The sequence below is a fragment of the Bacillus rossius genome, chromosome 5, assembly GCF_032445375.1.
Source record: "Bacillus rossius redtenbacheri isolate Brsri chromosome 5, Brsri_v3, whole genome shotgun sequence".
In the NCBI taxonomy this organism is placed as follows: Eukaryota; Metazoa; Arthropoda; class Insecta; order Phasmatodea; family Bacillidae; genus Bacillus; species Bacillus rossius.
Window position 1 is genome coordinate 15,989,234 of NC_086333.1, and position 26,084 is coordinate 16,015,317.

At 34.3% G+C, this 26,084-nt stretch overlaps 1 protein-coding gene across 1 annotated transcript in view; it reads left to right on the plus strand.

Moving 5' to 3' along the window:
- LOC134531610 (H(+)/Cl(-) exchange transporter 7) overlaps positions 1-26,084 on the plus strand; it is a 176,136-nt gene that overhangs the window by 26,343 nt on the left and 123,709 nt on the right. Inside the window, exons 5-6 of the mRNA XM_063367361.1 lie at positions 1,757-1,900; positions 20,096-20,273. Coding sequence (XP_063223431.1) covers positions 1,757-1,900; positions 20,096-20,273 — 322 coding nt within the window. The remainder of the gene's footprint in view (positions 1-1,756; positions 1,901-20,095; positions 20,274-26,084) is intronic.

Here is a 26,084-nt window from a genome sequence, read left to right on the forward strand (position 1 = left end):
AAGACGATTTGGGTGTTATTAGGCGAGTCATTTTAGTCATTCAAAATAGCAATAACTACTGTAAACTTCATATTTTAGTATGTTGTTAGGATTCATCTAGATTGTATGGATCTAGATTTGCAATCCTGAAAAAGTTGTGCTACAAAATTTATAGGTAAAAAACTGTAAAATTTTTGCACTTTTCTTATAGTTTTTCACAAAAAGTGAAAATTTAACTTACGGTTTACTTCCGAGCAAATTATTGGCCAAAATACTCATCCTACAAAAAATTAATGTTAAATGAAGTCGTAACAAATTTAATTAACTTTATTTTAAGACAAGAGTGGTGCCCGTAGACTTTTACTTGGTTTTTAGGCTTCAGTCCCTCAATGTGAATAACAGGACAACTTATTGGTCCTCTCAAATAAAAATATTTATAAGGTTTGAAATTCATTAAAGGTTCCTCGATTCGCTAACTACGTTTCTGTACATAGATGTACTCTATACTACTGAATTAGCTTGGCTTCTGGATTGTAGCTGTGTCCTAGGCGAGTATATCTCAGATGTTTTGGTTGAAATTGCAGTCACCATCATCAGGGTAGATTTACCTACTGAAGTTATTACAAGTTCTACTGCCTTTAATTCTCTCGCTTGAGAGGAGTGTTTCCTGAATCGCTGCAGCTGTGGGCCAATCATAGCCTTCCTTTCGTCTAGTTGGCCTGTTTGGCCAGTTGGAGCTGGGTTTCTGTGATTGGCTGGGGGTGCTGGCAAATCAGTGGCCTCTTCACTTCTGATTGGCTGAGCTGTTTGGCGAACCAGAGGTGACCTTCTTTTGTTAGATGCAGAGCTAGGTTTTGATGTTTTCTGAAGAGTGGATCTCATATTCTGCTTAATTGGTAGCCATCTTCTCTTTATATGTTTGCTGGGTTTTTAATATTTCTAATATTTCTACACTACACCATATATTTGTAGCACAGCTAACAAACTTTAAAGTAAATATTTTAATGTCTGCAATATAGGTATTTTCTACAATACCATAAGTAGAGAGCATCAGTGCTCGGCACGCCTAGCAAAATCCACGATCAGCTATAGCAGAACACTCCTTGGAAACCAGACACAGCATTGATTTTGACCAATTGCACACCATAGCCAACATCCGACAGTACAAGAAAAGATACTTTCATGGTTTTTCGCCTATAACTTTTGTAGCAAAACTTTTTCAGGGTTGCAAATTTAGATTCATATTAACTAGATTGGTCATAAAAACATACTAAAAATTGAAGTTTACCATAATTATTGCTATATAAGGCTTTCTTTTGTGTCTAGTTTAACTGGCCTATATGGTATAGCCACAAGTATTTCTACCGTGTTATAGTGCCATATGTTTCTATGCATTAGGATGTCTACTCTGACCCATTTTTACCTGGTGAAATGTTGTTTGGATTAACATTTTCAGTTTAGAAACATTTTTTTGCTCTACATATAATATTTATATTTTAATGCTTTGAAAGTTCTTAACATGAATTGAAGTGTTCAGACCATGGAAAATGCTGTTATGTGGCCTGTTAGTATTTGTGACACAATATTGGCCCAGTACTATTTCAACATGTAATTATTGTTGTATTTTAAGTATTGTGCTTTTTTCATGTCAAACAGTGTTGTAAAAATTTTTGATAAACATGAACGTGAATAAGTGAAAGTGTAAGGATTTTGTATGTAGTTTCATACCGCTCCCTAAATATTGCTAATGCTCTAGGCTGATTGGTTGATTGTTTAGCCAGTGGCTGCAGGCAGCGGCATACCGCAAGTGAAGTGTTACCTTAATGGAGTGAAAATACCTCGGATTGTACGGATAAAGACCTTGGTGGTGAAAGCATTTGGCGTTGTCACGTCTGTGGTTGGTGGATTGGCAGCTGGGAAGGTAAGTACATATGGAAATAGGTCATACTCGTATTGGAATATATATTCAGTAGATCTAGAAGCCATAACTATTTGTTTGGTTTTCTATCTATAAACATTTTACTACTAATTTTGTTATTTTGTGGTATATCTGTAGTGGATACTATTAACATGATATATCTTCATTTAATTGAAACAGTGCTGGTGCATGGTTTTTACAGCAAATAGTCTCTTGGGAAGGTATAACAGGCACATCAATCTCCTTTTCCCACCCTCTCTCCTTTCCCTTTACTTTCGCTGGTGTTCTCCATGGTCTCCCCTCCCCCTGCACTGTGTCACGGAGCATGTGCGGGGTGCGCGCCCCCTAATCTGTACTACTTTTGCATCCGTTCTTTGTTTGATCTAGTTGCACTCACCTTAACTTTTTCGTTGGTAACTATAGTGATTTTGCAGTGTGGTGATTCAGGTGTTAGTAATGTGCAAGAAGTTTGTTGTGTTGGCATCCCTTGGTGATGTCATGTAACTTATCTTTGTTTCACCTATCTGATGAATCTGTCAAAATTTTGCCTCAGATGCCACATGGTTAAAGTAGTTTGATTCTTCCTTGTGCTTGATTATTGCATGTTTGAGAAGTTAGTCCCGCCATGGTCAAACCCGAAGACTCATGTCCGGGAGTTGCTGGATGCTGAAACGCTTTCCTTGAATAGGGATACGAATTTGGCAAACCTAAGTGTAGGACCGTATATTATTAATGGTTCTTGTTTTCATAGTTTTTTTATGCTTGTTTACCCCTATTTAATCACTCTATTTTTTTCGCTGTGATGCTGTGCTGTGCTGTGCTGTGCTGTGCTGTGCTGTGCTATGCTATGATGTTTTAAGATTCTTTTCTAGATTTACTGTTATACTGCGTGCGCTAGGTATTTTTATGAATTTGTGTGGAATTTTAACACCACATTTGCTTAAACTTATGAGTTGATGTTTTTCTGTAATTATATAATTTATTCGTTGGCTAATTCATTATCTAAAGGTTACATAACGTGTTTTAAACTGTAATGTTTCTTAAGTTGAATGTGTACAATATATTATTGTTGTTTGATTCAGGTTCAGGTCTGATGGCATTGGTTAATGACAATGTAATAAATTTTGATGTTACATAACAATTTTGCAATTATTATTTATGAAAAAAATTTGATCACCACGTCTTGGTGCCTTTAGAAGAAAACACATGACGGTGGTTCCCTCTTGTGTTCTGTTACCTTACTCTGGGCACGGCGTGTGGAGTTTACTCAGAACACTGTTCGTTCTCTGTACACTTGAACGTTAGTTTTAAATGTGACAACACATGCAGCTCTCGCCCATTCAATGCCTCTGTTTCTCGCTGCTTCATGGCTTCCTTCATTGCCAACAGCTTGGCTCCAGATCAAGAAATACAGATTTTTTGAAGTATGGTTTATGTTATGTATTTACAGTCCCCAGAAAATATATCGTCCCATATTTATGTCTTAAAACACTAGCAATTGATGCCATTTTAGAATAAATGGCCAGCACTACACCATAGACTTGAAACACAGTTAAAAAACTTTAAAAGTAAATATTTTAATGCCTTCAATGTAGGTTTTTTCTACAATAGCATTAATAGAGAGTACCAGTGCTCGACATGCCTAGCAAATCCGAAAGTGATTCATCTTGTACGTGTATCTTCATATGTTTGATTATCTTTTCAAAACTTTTTGGTTGGCTCTTACATTTTCCATCTAGTTTATGGCCTTTTATTTACACGTGACGTGATGTTTAAAAAAGTGGAATCTTGTAATTTTTAGAATGGTAAAAAATGTGTTAACCAGAAAATGGCGGAAAAATATGTAAAAGTAATATTGGAGTTAACTTTTCTCCTGTTTTGCTTACCCTTTTTGTTTTTATAGTTTAATTATTTATGCACAGTTTTTCAGCATGCCCTTAGATTGGTTTAAAAAAAGGTTTAATAGTTTATTTAAATAGTGAAAGCTTATTAAATGTTAGAATTTCATATGCTACATGAACTTGAAACATTTAATACTTTATTTCTAAATAAGGAAAAAATAGAAAGTATTAAATCTGAATGTGATAGTATTTAATTAGTTTATTTATTCCACACAGCGCCAATCAGTAGCTCCTTACGATATTTACTGCAACATCTGTAGTTGGACGCAATCTCAAGGCTAGCTCTCACACACCTGATTGATTTGAAAAAAAATTTTTAGTAGTACTTTTATTTAAGTGCTGTTTATAAAATATTTTCTTGATACCACCTTTGCATTTGTTACTATTTATTACATGTTTCAAACAAATTCACATAGTGTAATATAATGGGTGTAAACATTTGTGAAGTGATAATAATTGCAAAGACATTTTCGATGTTTTACTTTAACATATTACACTAAGTGAATATATGTCATAATTACTTGTGACATAACAACAAATGGAAGGGATGTATCAAGTTAAAATTTGATAATTAAAATGAAAAAAAAAAATAGGACATGGCATGTGGGATAGCCTTAAGGAGATTGGGGTACCAGCATAATAGTCAAAAAAATATACAGTAGAATCCCGCTGATGCGACCCCTAACGGTTTCCGGAAAAACGGACTTAAAAAACGGAATGGACGCAATAGAGAATTCCGGCCAATTTTTACCCCCCCCCTCCCCCCCCCAAATATATCCAAATACATCAAATACTCGCGCTAAATGAATTCGCGTCACGCGAGTTCGGCTATGCTAGCCGGCTGGTTGTTATTTTTGTTCAAAACATGGCAAAGGAACTTGTGTGGATCAGGTAGAAAACATTCGGCTATAAACAAAAGATATAAGAACAATGCTATCCTGAAATGCTGTGACATGTTTTTGGAGTAGATAATCACAGTGACAGACCGACAGGATGGGCTTTCGCCCTTGCCGTCAGCGATGTTTATTTTGACAGCTCAAGCAATTATCTTTTCCACGTCCCTTCACAGATTAAAAAAAGAAGAAAAAAACACATTGGAATGCAGATGGAAAAGTAACTATGCAGTAAAATAAATATATTTACGGCCCTCCTAAATTTTTCTATTCAATAAAATTTGAGGTATTAGTGATTTTTCAGCAGAAACTGCTGTGTGATTAATAAACAAATAGTATCATAATAACTTAAACTTATAAAGTATTTATTAACGGCGCAGAACAGTCGTATAAGCCCATAAAAATATTTTACCGAGAATGGACTATACTCCCTGGCTTTTGCCACACGCGGTGTGGGAGGGGAGGAGGATGCTGACAGTTTCTCACGCAGAAGGTTGAAAAGGGAGGGGATGTGTTGAAATGTTAGTTTGAAAAGGGGGTGGGGGTGTGTTTTTACTAGTGATGTGCGAGTCTCGGCATCATCGAGAACGAGTCGAGACAGAAATTTTCTCGATCTCGTCTCGAGATAATTTTTTTGGCTCGGAATTTTCGAGAATTTTGTAAACAAGAAATAGGTTAGGTAATATAATATATTGAGGCAGCATTTTGTGTTGCGTGTTGAAATAATTAACATATCTTCATCGTAACATAGATCAAATAAAATAAAATATACTTGTTACGCTAGTATACACGATAAATTATTAAAAAGTTAAAAACGAACAACTTCCGTTCACAAGTCACTACATGAAACGGTAAACGTAAACAATGAATTGTGCTGTGGTTATCACATTAAATTACAGAAGAAAATGATTATTTTCCGTTAATAAAACCAACATTAAAGTTAAAAATAAATCATTTTCGGTATCAATATCAAGTATCAACGTAAAACGGTACGGTAAAAAATAAAAATATAAACATGACTGCATAATTCTTCCACGATTGCATTTTGTTTTATGGCCTTAGGTTATACACACGGCCAGCAGTATATAACAAGCAACATGATGTTTAAATTGCGGTCCGTATCGATAGTGACATATCGATAGTGGCGAATGTTCAGACTTTCATGATCAAGTACCGTCCATGGCTCAAGGAAACTGTATAGACTATGGAGTCAATAACATATGTTTACATACGACAGTAGGCAAATAAACTTGAGTGTAAAGGTAAAGTTGTAATTGCAATTGCAATTGTGGATACTTGATAAAATTATTGAATAATTATGTATGTTTGTCAGATTATTGAGTTTTACTTTTTTGGATCATATTATCCTGTTAACTAAAGTACAGATTTCTCGATCTCGACTCGATTCTCGAGAATTTTTAAATTGCTTTCTCGATCTCGTCTCGAATTCAAAAAAGTCTTTCTCGCACATGCCTAGTTTTTACATGGTTTATGTTGCGGGCGGGTAAGATAACATGACAGCTGAGACGGCTTTTCGTGCGATAGTGGACGCGCCGAGCTCGGCTAGACACTGCCGCGTGGACAGTCTAGAAGGGTGGTATCTATTTTTAGCCATTTTTTGTATGCCTGCCTGCTTACAGTACAGCTCCCGCCAAGATAAACGTGAACACATAGCGCCCAACAAAGTGTAACAGACTTGTTTTTCAGCCGATTTTACTCAAATTTTCGACTTTCTCTGCTTAATTTTTTCACAGTTTCTCAAAAAATGGTTGTATAAAGGGAATGGACGCATCAGAGGGGCGTCGCATCGGCGGGATTCTACTGTATATTTATTGATGATTCAGCAGTAATAGAAGATTTTAAGCATTTTGGTGTATAGTTGATATTTTTTTAATTTTTTAAATCAAAGTTATTGTCAGTTTTCTGGAATTTTCAACAGTTGTATCTAATTAAAAAAATATAAAGAATTTAGTTGTAAAACTTTTGTAGGTAAATCTTCAAACACAATAGATTTGATTAAAACGATATTGTATATGTAATCATTACTAATTTAGTGTATGTAAGTTTTTAATTTTAGCTGTTACAAAATAACGTGATATTCATTTGCAAGTTTTTAAGCATTCACATTTCAATTATAATTTGAATTCCTTTCATTCGGTCGTCTGAAGGATTGACTTTATTTTAGCTCTTAGTTTATTGTAATCGGACCTCAGGTACAATGGTAGTGACCAGAGTTAAGGCGACGTGTAATATTGGTGAAAACGTGTGGCAAAGTGCGCTGGACTGTGGAGACACCTTTCGGCAGTTTTCGGAACTTCGTGCAACCAGTGCTTTCCTTCGACTCGGCCCTGCGCTGGCCCTCTGTTGTTGAGGAATGGGAGATGGGAGAATAAAGATGATACCTGTTTGAAGGTCAACGCACTCCTTTTCAGAAGACAATAGAATGTGTTTGGTGTAGCAAACAAGAACAGCTCGTATTACTATCAGCTGCAGGGGCAACTCAACATTTGTAGTGTAAAGTACGCTACTCTTGTTTTATTTTGTGGTTTCGATAGAGAATTTATTTCTGTGGAATGAGATTTTCAATTTTTGTCAACTGAAATGCTCCCAAAGCTAAAATGTTTTATCTGGAATGTGTATTGCCTGAAATAGCTGATCCCAGGCATAGCCATGGTCTAAGGTGCAGAGATCCAGACTACATTAGTGAAGCACAAGAAAGAAAGCAAGTTGCCAAGGGAAAATTCCAAGGAAAAAGTTCAGCATCAACTACAAGAGATTGCGATATGACGTTTGCTGCCTTAATACAATACTACTGTGTAAGACTAATCCGTGCATACTATTATTGATTAATATGTTGTTACAGTAAATATAGTGAAAGACACACTATTAAATGTTGGTTAAAATAACATTCAGTATGTATCAAAACTGACAAAGTTTAATGTCTTATGAGGTGAAAACCATGGTGATCTTGTCATTCAAGAAACTGAAATTATTTATTTCATCAATATTTTCATTCCGGGGATGTTCTAAATTGTCTTTGAGGGTATTTTTCTGCAATTATTTTTGATGCTTCAGTGCTTTTCCGACAATCGTGTTAGTTCCGAAAACGATTTTAATTGTAAATAATGAATATTTGGTAAAATTAAAGTAAATGATAAACAAAATATTTTATGTAACTATATAATAATATTGAATACATTCACACTGTAAAAATCAGTTTTAAATCCTTTTTTTTTTTTTTATTACTAAATATGAAAACTAACTAACAACTAAAAGAAAGTTAATTTTTTAAGTTGTTTACAAAAGTCAATCACGTTCATTCGTCCGGGATTCTACAGCCAATCAGATTGCCAGAACAATTATATTCGTCCGTCAAAAGCTTGCCAAGCTTATAAACTTTCGATGGACGGAAAGTTTAAATCATAATCTTAAAAATATTTGTATTATTTTAGAAGCTTTGGAAAAGTGTTTATTTTTTGTGTGATACGACTATTTTTTTGAAAGTTTACATTATTCGTAAAACTGTTATAGTTTACTATTAGTTTAACCGTATTTATAAAACCTATCAGGTTACTGAATGTATTAAAAATCACTATATAAACGTGTTAACACTACTATCCAAAAACAAGTACGATACACACAGCCTTACAGGGCGTGAAATTGGGCAGTACAGTGATTATTGGTCAAAAAATGCGAGAGTTCAAATGAAATAAGGTAAATAGTATTGTGCTCATCTTTTGCTGCAGTGCAAACAAATTTTTAATTATTTTTTCGTGCTTTTCTTGTGTCTTTACTTAAAAAACAAACAAAAAAACTTTTTCAGGGACATAAATAATTTATAATTGACCACATTTCTATTCTACCTCTGGTTTTTAGCGATTTCAAACTTATTAGTTACAGTGTTGTGTTTTAATTTATGTAAAATGTAGACAAAACACTTGCTATGATTATTTTGTGGCGAAAACTAAAGAAATGTGATTATTCATTCTTATTTAGTTTTTTTGATGCTAGAGTGTTTTTATGCATTTTTGTTCATTGTTTATGTAAATTGTTGGATATATTTTTCTAAACATTGTCTTGTAACTCTTAACTACCTATTTTAGAACATCAACAAACAATTTTAATTTTTAATTTTTTTTGTTATTTGTAAAATTATTTGTTTTATTTGATGGTGTAAGATTATTTAAGTTTGGGGAATATATTTTTTTGAGAAATACACTTATTTCATATCTGTAATAATTCAAATATATAAATAGCTCTTTGGTAAACAGTGGTTTTGAAAACCTAATTACAGATTTACCCTAACCAATAATACTTTTAAGTACATTTCTAAGAAAGTCTACATTCGCAGTTACTACAATGTAATTTACGGGAAATGTATGCAGATTTTAGTTTCATGGTTTTTAGAACCCAAAATCATAGTCGACAGAAAAGATTACATACGTAGTTATATAAACATTTCTGTTGACAATATATGCATAAATTTCTATGGGCAATATAACCGCCGCAATTTGCACCAATTACTTCCAAACAACTGCTTCAAAAGGTAGAAAATCTTGGTCGAGTTCATTAATGGGCAAAATCTGACCAAGGGTGTCAAATTGGTTTTTTTTTTCGAAAAACAGATGAATCACTGTAACTCACTGAATACAAAATCTGTTTAAATCATTTAAATTTATTATTGTGTATGAGAGTCATGCTCTGCATGGTCTGAAACCTTTTTTAATACAGCCAGCCGTTACAGCAAGGGGTAGAAAAAATATGGTTTTCCATCAAAAAATTTATAGTTCACATAGTAAGTAAGCATAGTATGAAATACGTTTGAAGTAATTTTAACTATTCTAAATACTATCAAAAACTTTTGTCACAGACAAATTTTGATGTTACCTACCAACCATTACACTGCAAGGGCTGGAAAAAAATCTATGAATTGTTTAGTAGATACATTATCAAATCTATTCAAAGTTATTTTAAACCAACAAATTATTATCGAACACTTTTGTCTAAAACAATTTTTGATGAGACTAACTGTTCGAGCAAGGGTTACAACAACATTATTTTGAGGGGGGTGGGGAAATCGTTACGTCCTTAGTACACCTACTGTAAAATCCGTTCAAAGTGATTGTAACTATTCTTAATATTATCTAAATTTTTTGACTGTCAACATTTTTGATACTAACAAACATTACTGCAAGAGATTTAAAAAAAAATTGGCTTGAAAAAAAATTGGTTTGATAGTACACACAGTATCTAATCCATTCAAGTTATTTTTTATAATGATATTATTATATAAAACTTTTAACTGAAACAATTATTGATATGAACAACTGTTACATGAGGATGAAATAAAGGGGTCAAAGGACAAAAAAAAAGATATCCTGAATAGCCACAGAATAAAATTCATTAAAAAATCATAGAAACATTAAAATTATTATCTAAAAATGTTTTACGAAAAACATTTTGTAATGACCAAACATTTTTGCAAGGATGAAAAACAGAGAGGGTGAAAGGAAAAAAAACGTAACTCCCTTATTTCGCACAGTATCAAATGTCTTTTTAATAATCTAATATAAAATAAAAAAAATTTCTTAACCCATTTTCCATACGAACAACTATGGCTGTAAAGGGTGAAAAATAAGGGTTGAGGGACAGAAAAATTCTAATTCTCTTAGTAGGTATAGTGTCAAATCCATTGTAATAGTCAGACTGTTTACAGTTTTTATTTTATTATCTTTATTATTGTTCTAAACTAATTGGTATAATTTGTGATAAATCATATTTAATGCAATGATTTTTTTTATTTGTTAGGACAACCATTTGACAGTCATATACAACATCACTACCTCTTATAATACCTATTTAGTTTCAGGATCTTTTTAATTATTATTCCTTGGAGTTTTATTCATTTTGCCATATCTTTGCGCACACACATTGATATTTTATTTGTTACTTCTTTCACCTTTCAACTACCTCGCCATTGAGAAATGACTGAGAAAACCTTACAGCTCCTTGGTTGCTGTGAGCAACCAAAAAAACAGCTTTTTTTTTTTTTTTTTTAGAAAAAAGGATTAGAGGGAAGCCTTGGGCATTGCTTTGGGAAGACGTTGCTCGGGCTGGGGCTTGCCAAATCCTTGGTTGCCCGCTCGAGAGGCCGAAGATATGCGTCACCCGCAATTTAATTAGATACAGATCCATCATCTGAAAGTCTTGAGATAGTATTTTCTGACATTGTATGTCAGTAATAGGGAGTTACGACGTCTTTGTGAAACTTTTCCGCGTCTGTTGCTTTCGTACATATAGTGCCTCAAGACGACGGTTGCAGTACTCCACTACGAATATTTCTGACGTTTCGTGAGATCCAATTTGACTATAAACCTTTCCGGACTAGAGGGATGCCGGTCTTCAATCCAGTTTCCAGTGTAGCTGAGTACTAATCTGGAGGTCCGACAGTTACAATGAGTTTGTTGCCGACTCCACACAGCTAGTTCCGGCATTTTATTGTGTGCCCTCTTGCATTATCAGATATCAAAGTTACAAAGGTGCAGGTTTCTTTCAGGATGGTAATTGAAATCTCCTTTATCTAGGGTTGTCCTCTAGTATATTAGGGCCGGTTTTAGATCCTATGTGAAAATTATCTTTGCACTACCCGCCTTAGAATCATACAGTCATTGCTAATAATTGAATAAATTTGGTATCGTTTAATCATGTGTATTTTATTAAATGGAAATTGAGCTCTATGGACCTGACCAATAACTTCATGCAGAGGTACATCACACACATAATAAATACAGTATTGGTTTCAATAGCAACAAGTTCACACTCGCTCTCACACATTCAGTGGCGTGCTAGCTGGAATAACCGCTTGGTAAGTTAACCAGCAGCATCTTGCCCTGACTCTAACAAGGGAAGAGAGAGTTACCCACATCAGAACCCGAAACCAGATATTGATCTTTGAAAATTACACTTGAGAAATATAATTGTAAATTGTACATACCTTAGTGCCCCTAAATTCTAAAAATTTAGGACACCATTCAAGGTTTTTTAAAAATTTCCAAATATTATCTATAAAATAGGGTCTGAACTAGGTTTTGAAATGACCAACCCTTACTTCTATGGGTGACCAAAATACGCATGTGGAACAACAAATTTATTACACCCTAAGTAGATACAGTATCCAGCCTTTCAAAGTATTTGTAAATTTTCTAATTAAGACCAAAATTTTTGGTTTAAAAATGGGGAGATGTTTTATCAATTTTTTTTAGTTTGAAAATATCTATGATTTGGATACAAATTTTGCAAAATGTATAACAACTTTGAAATCTACATGCGACTGTAAGCTTAGCTGAAAGAGAATTTTTTTTTAAATTTTGAACCCTTGACAGCTTAGCCTACAATAAAATTAGTTAGCAGTGATTTAAAAACTACATTTTACCATGCATGTCTATGCTAATTACATTGGTTTGGTAATGTACTATGTTTATGATGTAAAATTAATAACTGTGAGTTGAATTGTGAATGTTTTGCAAAGCCAAATATAAATAATTTAAGTAACTACAGCCTGACTTGTTATTCATATAGTTTTGTCATATAGGTTACAAAATTTATAAAATATTGACATTGTTCTGTGTTAATTAAGCACCTCGTCTCTATAATTCGGAAGGCTAGCTGGGTAAAAATTTTGAAAGTTATGTCCAGGTAAAAAATGTGCCATTTATTAAAAGATGTGAATTGTGGAAATCTATGAAGCGCAATCAAAATACATAAATCCATCTGGCATAAAAATTCAATTAATTAATTTTTTTTTTAAAAAGGAAGATTCTGCATTTATAAAAAATATATAAATCATAAAATGTAAATTTGTGTTTGCAAGAAATATAATGCTATGTAAGACATATGCTTGATGGGAAAAAATTGCCATAGTGACTGTTTGGGAAAGATATTTATTTACATTGTGCTCAAAATATGCCCTGCCAAATAAACACCAAGGTTTGTATGTTAAGGCAAAGTCTTTATTTGCAATAACTGACCGGTTTTAGTGTTATTTTACGGCAAAACACATTAACACAGTACTATTGCTAATGCTTTATACTTTTTCATAATAGATCTTGTATACGAAAGTGCGGGGTGAAAATATTGAAAGAGTGAAGAATAAGCTTAGTTGGAAAACAAGACTGCCTATCGCTATTTATTCAATGCCACAGTAAAATTCGTTTGAATATCAACATTTCATTATATTATAATACTCACAATAAATAGAGTTAACTAAGGTAAACATTTCTTGGATGTCTGGAAATGTATTGCAACTACTCAAAGTTTCAAGAAAGTTGGTAACATTTCATATTTAATTCGATTGGGAACTGTGTATAACTGGACGGTGACACACGTATCGGGTCACGTAAGTCCGCATCGTGAGCAGGACACACGAAAGTCCGCGCGTGGAAGGGCCGCTGCCGAGAATGAAGGACGATGGAATTGTAAAGGTTGACGGCTGGTGCAAAAGGGGGCGCGGGTGGGGAGTATGGGTGGAAAGGAGAAGAGCTGGTTATCACGATATTTTCGAAGACCTTCCGACGATCCCTGCTAGATAGCAGGCTTCAGAGCTGCACCCTTTGACAACCCTCCCTCACTCGCCACTAACTTGCGAAATCTAACCCGCTAGCTTACCCTAGCTTATCCGCTGGCAGATCCTACAGTAGTAACAAACAAGCATTTATGAGACACTTAAGCCAAATTCCAACAAATTCTGACACATGACTGATTTTTTGCCCTGCACCAAACCCCTTAAGAACTAGACTAAAAAAAAATCAAGTCAGGACTCATCTCAACTTGAAGTCATAAATACTGAACTCAGCCCGACGTGACTCTGAAATTTGTAGACTCACCCATCTTCAGTTACTAGTTATTAAAAAAATAGTCAAAAATGTACTTATTTAGTTATAAATATTTTTTTTCCATCACATGCTTAGAAAAAATTTTACAGAACTTTTTAAGACAAGCACAAATAAAAATTTCATATACACAGTACAATTTCAACACAGATTAGTAGGACAACAGCAAATGACTAACAATTTGGCCAAAAATAAATAAAATATTGAGTTCATAGTACAGAATGAAGATCTGATTACAATAGGCACAAAAAATTGACACTTAAATACAACAAATGAAGGTATTAATTTTCAATAAAAGGAAATATTATATAAGTTAATTTATTAAAGCCTGTCAGCAATGTCATTCATTAAAAATAGTGCACAAATTTTTCATTCCATTTTGACTAAAAATATTTTATACATACTACAATCCCCCACTTAGCACGACTAATGCATTCCAAAAAATGTTGGTATTATTCCAAATTGCATATTCTGAAGCACTAGTCTCCATAAATAGAAAGGCAAATTTACTTAATGTGTTCCAAAATGTGTAAGGAAATTTTCTTTACGTAACATAAATGCATAGAAGAACACTCAACGATAAACATGAGCCACCATTTATCTTTATAAGCCTACCATCGAATACTTTCTATGACAAATATAACACAGCGTAATGGGAGATAGGTGGTTATGTACTTATCGTCAGTCGACTTGCTGGCTTGCCCGCCCGGGCGGGACCTTCAAATCACATCGCGTACCTTTTTGTGACTTTTCCAAACCATCCTTTACTGGCAGTGAAACCGATGTTACTGTCCAGATATTCACATTTTAATTTTTTAAAAATTAAAGTTCTTATCTACGTATCACAGTTTGGTTCTCATCAGTCCTGTCAGGCCCGTTATATTTTTTTTCATTGCATCATTCATTTAACAACCTTTTTCATGTGATTCATCTGTTCGTTTGTGTTCCGATATCTAATGTCAAATATATTCCTGCTAGTAGAACCAACAACATCAGACTCATCATCGTGTGATAAGAGTCCTTGTTTCGTATAGTTGTGTGCACAGTTGACTTGCTTAAAACTAAAGTGCGACCAACATTAGTGTAGCCTTCATGACATTCTACATGCCTTGACACTTCTAGTTTTATCTCAATTACTTAAATACGATGCATCACGCTCTCAATTGGAAGCCATGATTCCATTATGATTCCAACTGTAGTGCTTGTGCATGTACAGTTACTGGCAGATGAATGGGCAGACGTTGCTTTGTGTTTGTGCGTGCGAGTTCCCTGCCACTGGCTAGACTGAAGTTCATCACGGCCCGGTCTATGACCGGGCGACAACGGTATGGCACGGCAGCATAAGCGCAATGTAAAAACATTTGGTCCTTTACACTCCATAGCACAGCCAATAGTCTAGTCAGACCTGCACGCACATCTCTTCCCCCCTCGTATGTCTAACTGTATGCCACAGTACATCTGTTCACCAAGTTGAAATAGACTTTGTGGGGTCATGCCCGACTTTTTTTTGCTTGTGGCGAATTTTTACTAACTGGAATTTACAGACGTGCTGTTCAAGACTGGTGCAGTAAAATTAACATCACGCTGGAGGAATTTGCGCAGTCTGAAGATGTCTGATGAAGTGAGGGATTGGTGTAACATATTATTTTAATATATTTAATTCTATGAATTTAGATTGAGGTTTGTACCAAAATGTATGTGATGAATGGATTGGTTTTCATTTTCTTTTTACCTTTTTGGAATTTGCTGTTACATTAGTAACTCACTTTTACATTACAACATTGGTACATTTTTGAATTGACACACATAATTTTTGCTTCAATTTTATTGTTCCCATTAGTTAGACAGGCTTATTACAAATTATTATAATTTAATTAATGTAAAAGGTAATCATGCATCAGTTTTAAATGAAACTGTTTGGTGAAATAAGTATCAAGAAACATTTAAGTGTATAATTTGTGGAATAATATGCTACATTTATGAATAAATAGGATTCATAATTAAAAAAAAAATCAAAATCTCCTGTTTCAGATACAAAATTTCCATAAAAATAAAACCATTAAATCTTGTCTCTAAACATTATATACACTAATCAAAAATAATTAATTGCAATATTCTCTTAAAATGGACTTAAATGCTGGCACAGTAAAAAAAAAAATACTCATTTTAAAATGCCTGAATTTAAATGTGTACACTGACTAAGAAGCATATCCGACTATTTTGCAATACACCAAAATGAAGATAAAATTCACCAATAAATACGGAAATTAACAAGTTCATTGAAAATTATTATATTAAATCGGATGATTTTCTTCAACAACATCCGTAATGTACTAGGCACATAAGCTGAATTCCTTCAAAAGGAAGAAAAATACTATGATTCTCCATAAATCTAATGTTTTTTTTCCAATGAACTGTCTGTAGTTTTCACTTGAAACAAGTAAGTTATAGAAATCAGTGACACAACACATAATTAGAGACCTGCAAAATTCGTGGTTTCGATGGCCTTCAGGATAGACTGCACACACCCCTGTACACTCGGGCAAATAACACAAGTTCATTGGCTGCCGACTTGTAAGTCGTCTCAGCTGGTTTGTCTGTGATTCGATCCTTCTTTGGTTGAGGGTTTATAACTGGTTGAGATTCGTCCAGATGAACAGTAAGCCAATAGCAAAATTATCTTAACAGGTATATGTGTTTGAATTCTAGCCTATCACCGAATGAATCCGCGAATTTTGCAGGTCTCTACACATAATTATTGTTAGGTTTGTTGGGTATATTATTTATGGAAGATGTAAATGGGCACCACTGTATATAAAGGGCACATAGACCCAGCAGAGACTCCTCTCAGGGTGTGACATGACCCTCCTTATGCACTTACCAATGGTTACAAGAGGGTCAATTTACTTAGGTAAGCACTAAATGGCCAGATTTCTTCCAGAGTTGTGACATAACTGTTTGACCACACTTGCTTAAATACTGCGTTGGTTCAAATGCTAAAAGGGATGGAGGAAGTTTAGGAAGGGAGCATAGTCTTACCAGGCTCATGGGGATTAAGCCTCAGCAACTTTATTACTTTACACCCAGAAACCTTTCAAAATTATTTTAACATGTACCAACAGGAGTACCATGTACCAACCAAAGTCTTTTCCATTTCATACCAAAATTTAATGCAAGTATTTGTGCACATTATTGGAATGCACCAAATGCAAGTTTGGAATGTGCTAGGCTACAATAAACTTACTTGGCAAGTACTTGAGATGTCTCACACAAACTCCAGCAGCCACCATGCCGGTGCTGGATGCTCTCCAAGAAAAATAAGCCATCTCTCTAACTGGTTTCAGAACGAAGCTGGTAGGCACTGCATATTTAACCTCAGCGCCCAATGTCATAGCGATAAGTTTACCAACGCTGCTTGGCCGCAGTTGCCAGCTCATGCCACAGCTGAGTCCCAAGTCCTTGATCCAGTATGTAGTGCAGACGCACAGCGAGTTGACTCCTCCAGGAAACTGCAGACACCAGCCCGACGCCTGCGTGCTATCTGTGGCGCACTAAACAACTCTCCACAGCAAACTTGTTCTAACTTCGCCAGGTAGCTGCACCTCGTATGAATTATTAGACAGAAAATAAAGTTCTGTGTAAACTATCACAACACTAAACAATTCTTAAAATAATAAAGTCAAGACAAACAGAAATAAAAATTTAAATACTACAAATGCATTAAATTTTACAAATACCCATGAATGTCATAAATAACTGTAAAAAGTGAAAACAAACAGTAATTTAACAAAACTTAATGAAGTTAACCGGAGGTGAGATTCAACTTTCCTCAGCTGTCAATGTATTAACATGATGGTAAAAAAGCAGTTTATATTCTAATGCCATACCCAAGTCTCTATTAAAGGTTACTGGTAGGCCTCTGCGAATATTCAAATTTTCAAATACCAATAGGAATAATAATTTTGTATTCAATTTGACCTTGAATACTAACACTTAAAAATAACAAATTTTATTTCCTCATGGATATCCCACATAGCATTCTTCATGAGTTTGTCATTTACCAATGTTGACTTGAGGTTAAGTCATTTGTGCAATATAAATACCTTTTTTAATGTTTTAATGGGATTTCATAATAAAAACTTGAACAATAAGCAAAGTTTTAAACGTGCAACAGCTATCCAAAGGTTTTTTTCACTACTGTCTTGCTAAACAGTAAAAGAAAAAATTGTGTCAACTGTTAAAAAAAAAAGTCAAATTTTTCATTTCCAACTTGAAAATAAAATATTATTGGTTTTCATTTTGTCACACCAAATACTATGATCACACACACCAGAAGTCGAAAACAAAAAAACAACCACCACCACCATGAACACCACAAAACACGGAATTCCGTTGCGGTGGTCATTAAAAGAAGTAAACATCATAGTTGTCATAGTTTCAACGGAGTATAAATCAATAGTTACAATTGATCTAACACCATATGACACTATAGCAGCTTCCTTGCTGTATGTAATTATGAAAAAAAAAAACATTATGAATCAAAAATATGTATTAAAAAAACTTAATTAATGGTTAAAGGTTCTAGATGAAACTAACAGAAATAATATGTATAATATTCCTGAACTGCATTGATTGCGTAAACAACTAAAACTCTTGAATAACTATGGATATAAAATGTAAATATGAGCTAATTTGATTTGGGAATACAGCATTTAAAAAAAAAATTATGTTTTTTTTTGTCAAATTGATATGCAATGGATTTTGCAATATTTTTATGTTCCGAAAATTTTCTGGATCAACATGTAGAGTAGCAGGTTCTGGAAAATAAAGCTAATAGGAACTGAAATTAAAGGGTTGGTTAGGTTAGGTTAGGTTAGGTTAGGTTAGGTTAGGTTAGGTTAGGTTAGCTGCATAATTAAAACACAGTTTTATTTCATCATTTAAATATTTTAACAAACTTTTTTCATATAATTAATGTAGCTGATACTTAACCTAACCAAACTTTCACTTCAAATTTCTTTCTAATTTTCCAGGAGTTGTTAGGTACATGATGTGAAAATGTTTTAGTGGGATTCTAAGCACTTATCATTCTTATTATTCAAATTCAATATTCATATTTGCAAATAATTTGGTATTCTAATTTGATTCAAACTAAAAAACTAATATTTGCATGGGCCTATTTATTGGACATGCAGAAAGTGGCTTTACTTCTATAATTAATTTTTCCTAGAAATTTAAAGACTTTTTTTTAACAACATTGTCATTTTAATGTTATAAACTACACATAAAATGTGTGTGTATAATCACTTAGAAGTTTTCTAAACCAAATTATTAAAGTTTATTAATGGGTTAATTTTAAAATTGTGAGTAATATGTACATGGGTGCAATATTTCATAGCTTGGCATATGTTGTAGGTCCGGTGTTTAATCTCTTGTTCAGATGTAATGTGGGGTCACAGCACTTAGGACATGTTACCCATCTAGTGGGGAATAGTGGGAATGATGGAACTCATTGTAACAAAGCGTGTCCTAATTGTTTCTTCACAAAATATATATTATTATCATGGTTAATTTAATAAAAGTAAATGGGATGGTTTTTGCATGTTGCTTTTAAAATTTAAGAGTTAGAGGAACAAATATAAATACACGGTTTCATAAGGTTCCTCACTCGCACACCATTTGTTGCCCGAACATTGAAATAACTATACAGAAGAAAAAAAACTGCAGAGATTATTTTTCATAATAATGTCTCACAATTAGCCTATAATTGGGTACTCGCATGGACCCAAAGCCATGGAGGAAATTGCGTAATAGCACACCTATGCTTGCCTTAGGGAAAACACAGACACCTTTCATCCAAACAAAATATTTTTTAAAATAAAAATGCAAAAGAATTTTAAAGATGTGACCTGGCTGCGACCAGCAAATGCAAAATTATCCATACAGCCGGTACCAAATGCTTTTCGTGAGCCACCGAGGACACATGACCTATGACTCACAGGCCGACTTATGACTGATACAGAAAAAAAGTTGATCAAAAACAAAGGCAACGTGCAAAATTTCAGTGAAAATAAACAATTTTAAAAGTCATTAGGTAGCAACAATTAACTATCATAATGACATAGGTAATGCTAAGTTATATACACTTTGAGCCACCTGTGGTGACTACTTTGTAATATTTTGTTTATTTTGTCAGTCTAATAATATAATTTTTAAGAACTTTAATTTAGAAAATATTTTCCATAACAATTTTGGTGTGAAAGTATTTGTATGTACTGCAGTGAAAAAAATATTTTAAAAAGTAGAGAATATTTATTTTGTAACTATGATTCCTTTCCCAAAACCCTGTCGAGAACACAGTAAAATGCCCAAGTAAGAAAAGTTATACTGCAACTTTAATCACACTTACCTTTTTTTTCTTCTCATTAGAAAATGTATCATGTGGAACACACACACACACATGTTTTCATAGAGATGCTGACGTATCAGCAACACGCAGTAACCTGTGTGTTCCAGGAAGGACCCATGATCCACTCTGGGGCCGTGGTTGCTGCCGGGCTCTCTCAGGGGAAGAGCACAACCTTTCATCAGGATCTCAAGATATTCGAATATTTCCGTGAAGATCATGAAAAGAGAGACTTTGTGTCGGGGGGCGCTGCAGCAGGGGTGGCTTCTGCATTTGGCGCACCTGTCGGTACTGTGCTATTTACTTGTTTAATTTTCTTAGCCAGTCGGCTTTGTTTGCCTTTCTATCTTGCGTTTTCTGTGTTCTTATCTTGGTTGTAGAAAAAAACCGATTTTTGTTTGTAGTTTTGTGAATGATAACTTTTCGTAATTAATCACAATTTTATTTGATACTTATACACATACATATTCTTGTTATTTCCATAGACAAAACGATAACAGTTTCTTTCTATCAACACAAAATAAAAACCGTCAATTTATATAAACAAAAATAAACGGGAAATCGTTACAATGGATGGCGCTAAATTTGAATTAATTTTAACACGCCCCTCTCAAATTTTTGCGTCTCTACAGACTTTTAATCCCATTGCTTCTGCATGACGATGATGCGCAGGTCCTGGAAGCGGCTTTGTGAGAGCATCAGCAGGCATTATTTCTGTTGGTATATATCTTAAACTTAGTTCATCATTCTTCAACAATTGACGCACAAAATGGTATCTTGTAGCAATGTGTTTAGTGCGTGAGTGACAAGTAGCATTTTCTGCAATGTATTTCGTACCTCTGTTGTCTGTTCCGAGATCTAGTTTTGATAAATCAGTCAAGTTCAATTCCAACATTAAATTTCGTAAATACAAAGCTTCGCGAGATGTTTCTGACAAGGCTACATATTCAGCTTTAGTGGATGAAATTGAAACTGATTTTTGTTTCTTCGAACGCCATGATATTGCAGCTCCACTTAATGTAAATACATATCCTGTGTATGAAATTCTATCGAAGATATCATTTGCATGATCTGCGTCAGAATATCCTTGAATCCCATATGAGTTCTTCTTAAATGCTAGGCCATAATTTTGGGTACCTCGTAAATAACATAATACATGTTTAGCTGCTGACCAATGAATATCTTGGTACTTTTCATTGAACTGCGATAATCTGTTTACAATAAATGTAATGTCCGGACGAGTTGCGATTGACAAATACATCAATGATCCAATTAATGGTCTGAATGGTTTTTCTTCACTTCCTTTTCGATTTGAATTTCCATCTGGTAACTTTGCTTGATGTTCACAGGGAGTGTTTACAGTATTATATTCTTCCATGTTAAATTTTTTCAAAAGATGGTTTATATATTTTTGTTGACTCAATATAATTTCACAATTTTCTTGATTAATTTTAACTCCTAAACAGTGTCGTGCTAATCCTACATCTTTTACTTCGAATTCTTTTGCCAGACCAGTTTTAATTTCATTTAGCTTCTTTTCATTCTTTGATATGTACAAAATATCATCAACGTAGACAACTAAAATCGTATACTGACCTTCACTCATGTTGTAATATAAGCAAGTTTCGCTTGCGGCCGAAATAAGTCCAATACCTTGCAACACTTCACTTAATCTTTTATGCCACTGACGACCAGCTTGTCGTAGACCATATAACGCTTTCCTTAACTTACAAACTTTATGTCCTTCGGCTAGTGTCAGGAGCATTTTTTGAGCTTCTTTTCCTATTTTGCTGTTTATACCATCATTTTTAATTATTTCTTGTAAAGCTTCTTGAATGTACTCTGGGGGTTCCATAAATATTTCTTCTTCTAAACTTCCATTTAAATAATCTGCGACAATGTCCAATTGAAAAACTGGCAGTTTTTCACGAGCAGCCAGTGCCATCAAAAGTCTAACAGAATCTAATCTTGCTACAGGAGCAAATGTATCAGTAAAATCAATCCCTTGTCGCTGCGTAAAACCACAAGCTACAACTCTGGCTTTTCTTCGCTCAAGTGTTCCATCGAGCTTTAATTTATTTTTAAGAACAATTTTACATGTGATAACTGCTCTATGTTTAGGACGTTCAACTATTTCCCAAGTATTATATTTTATCAAACCTCGAATTTCTTTAGCGATAGCTTTCATCCATTCAGCTGCTTCGTTTCCAGTCATAGCTTCTTTCAGTGTTATGTTAACCAAGTTTGCTTCTTCGATTATGTCAATTTCATTTTCTGCACCACCAATAAATATTTCATCATCACTCATAACTCCTTGCATTCCAGTATGGTTATAATTTTCATATTCTTCTTGATCTTCATTTACTTTTGCTGGTGGTCCAGTGATATAAATTTTACGCGGTCTTCCTCGCTTACCTAATCTCTCCAATCGTGGTCTTCCGAGCATTTTATGCAAACTTGGCTGCAAAATTTCATCTTGTGCCTGTTCTTTTTTATTTATTTGCTCATTTGCTATTTCTTCATTTTCTTCCTGAATTTTATTTTGCATATGTACACATTCAAAATCATCTTTATTTCTCTCAGTGGTTTGACTTCCCTTTTCTTCATTCAAAAATTGTTTTTCCAGTATTCGTACATCTCTTGCTACAACAACTTTCCTTTCGACTGGAATCCATACTCGGTAGCCTTTCGATTCTTCAGAATAACCTACCAGCACACCTTCTTGTGATTGTGAATCAAATTTTGATTTTCCTAATCCTTTTCCCAAAACAAATGTTTTTGCACCAAACACTTTCAAGTTACTCAAGTCCGGCACTTCTTTGTTCCAAGCTTCATATGGAGAATGACTGCCTAAACTCGATGTTGGGCACTTGTTTCTCAAATAATTTGAAGTAGATACTGCTTCAGCCCAAAATCCATGACCTAATCCAGAACTTATCAAAAGACATTGTGCCATTTCAACTAATGTTCTATTTTTTCGTTCTGCCATTCCATTTTGTTGTGGCGTATAAGGAACTGTCAGACATCGACGAATACCATTTTTCTTTAAGAAATCATCAAATTCCTTATTGCAATATTCTTTACCGTTGTCTGACATCAAACATTTTATTTTACGACCAGTTTGTGTTTCAACACGAACTTTGTACAGTCAAACCTCATTATTACAAACCTGAAGGGATCATAATTTTAGCACTTTGTAATAACGAGGGTTTGTATTAACCAAACTATTGGGATATCATGACAAAAAAAATTGATTGAACTTTAAATGCCTATATTTACAATTATAAAGAAAATTATACACACCGTTGGTAGTATAAGCTGGCTTCACTACATGCATGACAATATGTAAACACTGAAGAAAACAAACACAATGCAACACTTACAGAATAAATCATAATACAAACTTCAATAAACTTGCATTCATGACACATTTTCTATTCAAACATTTGGTTTAAAAAAAGCATAAATTCTGGTTTGCACTATCTTTTTCTTATAAGCATTGTTTACCACATTTAACTTTGGTCGTATCTACTGCTGCTGACTCCCTACACATAGTTTTGCCAATAAGATTGTTGCGATCCTTAAACCGTTGTAGCCAACCATTGCTGAACTTGAAGTCTGAAATTCCTAACCTCAATGCTAGGTAGTCTGCCTTCTTCTGAATCATAGGTTCAGAAATTGGCAAGTTTGCTGCACACATTTCTTAAAACCACTGCAACAAGGTAGCTTCCATTTCTTGATGTTTTGGGCCTCGCATTCTTTTTCTTGTTGATAATCTGCACGGACTCGCAAAAGCCGATTCAATCTTTTCACGATTTTTTAGTATTGTCAACGACGATTGCGGTATGTTAAATTCTCTCGCAATTTCAGTTTTCGTTCTCTCTCCATTGTCTACTTCTTCGATAATTTTAACTTTAACTTGCAATGTAAGTTCGTTGCGTTTACGTTTCGCAGTCATATTACAAAACAACTAACACTCAAAATTGAGGTTAAGATACACGTGCGTGAACAATGGAAAATATCAGAACTTTTTTCCATAGATTGTTTAAACTTCTACGTATGTACACTTCCGACGACTAATATTAATACGGTATTGAGTTCTTTCCTTTTCGTTTTCCGTTTACAACATGGCATCTTTTCTAGTTTAGTTACTAACATCGCCACTAGAGTTGAACTTTTCATCTTGTTTTTCGACCATTTTGCGCTGTAGGATAAATCTTTGGAGAAACGTTTGTTTACATGACGGTTATGAAGACGATATACTTTAGACTTCGGCGGTGAAATTCGTATTAACCGTTTACTTATACACGTTAACAAATACTTGAGGGATCAAAACAACTTCGTAATTCATATTAACCGTATTTCGTATTAATAGTACTGAATAACATAGGAAATCATACTTTATTTTCCGGGATTGTGAAAGTACTTCGCATAAACGGGAATTTCGTACTAAGCGGATTCGTATTAATGAGGTTTGACTGTATTCCTTAAAAACTTGAAAAACATCACTTATATTTCTAATGAATCGAACTTCACACCAACGAGTGCTGTCGTCAATGAATGTGACAAAATACCTAGCGTGTCCTAATGACTCTGTTCTTGATGGTCCCCAGACGTCAGTATGTATTAATTCCAATAATTTTGTACATTTTTCAGATTTCTTGGGAAATGGCAAGGCGGTCATTTTTCCTCGTAAACATACCTCGCATGTTCCCAACTGCTTTTCTCCATTTAGCTTGATTCCAGCAGCTAATCCTTTTCGCGGAATCTTTACCAAGTCTTCTTCATTCAAATGACCAAGACGATGATGCCATAACTTCAAACTAGCGGAATTATCACTTGCAACATTTGTTTGTTCTCTACTACCGCAAACATAGTATAGATTTCCAACTCTTTGTGCTAACAGTTTTATCTTACCATCTTTCCCGAAAACAGTTGCACCAGTTTTGTGAAAAGTGACTGTATTTTCGTGATCCGTGATTCTCGCAACAGATAACAGATTTGTTCTCAATTCTTTTACTAACAGTGTATCATTTAGTTTTACTGACCTGTTTACTTTCCCATCCATAGTAGTAACTTGCGCAGTTTCTTTTGCAACAATTTCAGTCTCCGCACTGCTAGCTAACAAAACATTTCCATTTGTTGATGTCATATTTAGAAACGCTGCTTCATTATAACACATGTGAGACGTGCAACCACTATCCAGACACCATCGATCATCGCTTGATGTAATCTTCGTATGTAAAGATTCCTCGGTAATTTTCTCTTTGATTTGGAACACATCTTCAACTTCAGATTCAACTTTTGACGAGTATTCTTGACCATCATCACTTATTTTTCTGCGACAATCAATTGCCTTATGTCCTATTTTATTACATTTAAAACAGTTGTATTTGAAAGGCCTATTAAAATCACTATTGTATCTACGTGGACTTCCTCGATATTGCTTGAAACTTTTCTGATTTTTCCTTACCCACATAACCTCAGAATCGTCTGTATCTCGTTGATTTTTAGCTTCATACCTTTCGATGATTTTTTCTCGAAGAATATCCGGTTTTAGCAATTTGTTTTGAGACTCCATTGCACATCTAAACATTTCAAAACTTGCTGGTAGTGCGTTTAGAAGTAATGTTGATTGTAAATCATTGTGCATCTCAACGCCCATAGCTGACAGTTTTGCAATTATATCGAAAAACTCCATCAGTTGTGTGTGGAAATCATCATTTTCTATTATTTTGTACGAAGTTACGCGTTTTAATAAACTTGCCCTTTTTACTGGTCCTGTGGAAGCATATTCTGACTTTAACTTATCCCAAACTTGTTTTAAAGTTTTTAAACCTTTTACCATACGTAATAAACTGGGATCTATTGCAATTATTAGATCTGATTTTGCTTTAGCATCATCATCCTCCCACTTCTCAACGTCTCGTAATGAAGCGTCCTTACCTTCAACTGATTCTGGTCTTGGCTTTCTTCCATTTACGTAAACCCATGTTCCATTTTTAACCATCACAGCTTCAATTTGAATTGCCCAAGTATCGTAGTTCTCCTTTGTGAGAGGTTTAATCGAACTCGACGACAAAGACATCTTAAAAAACT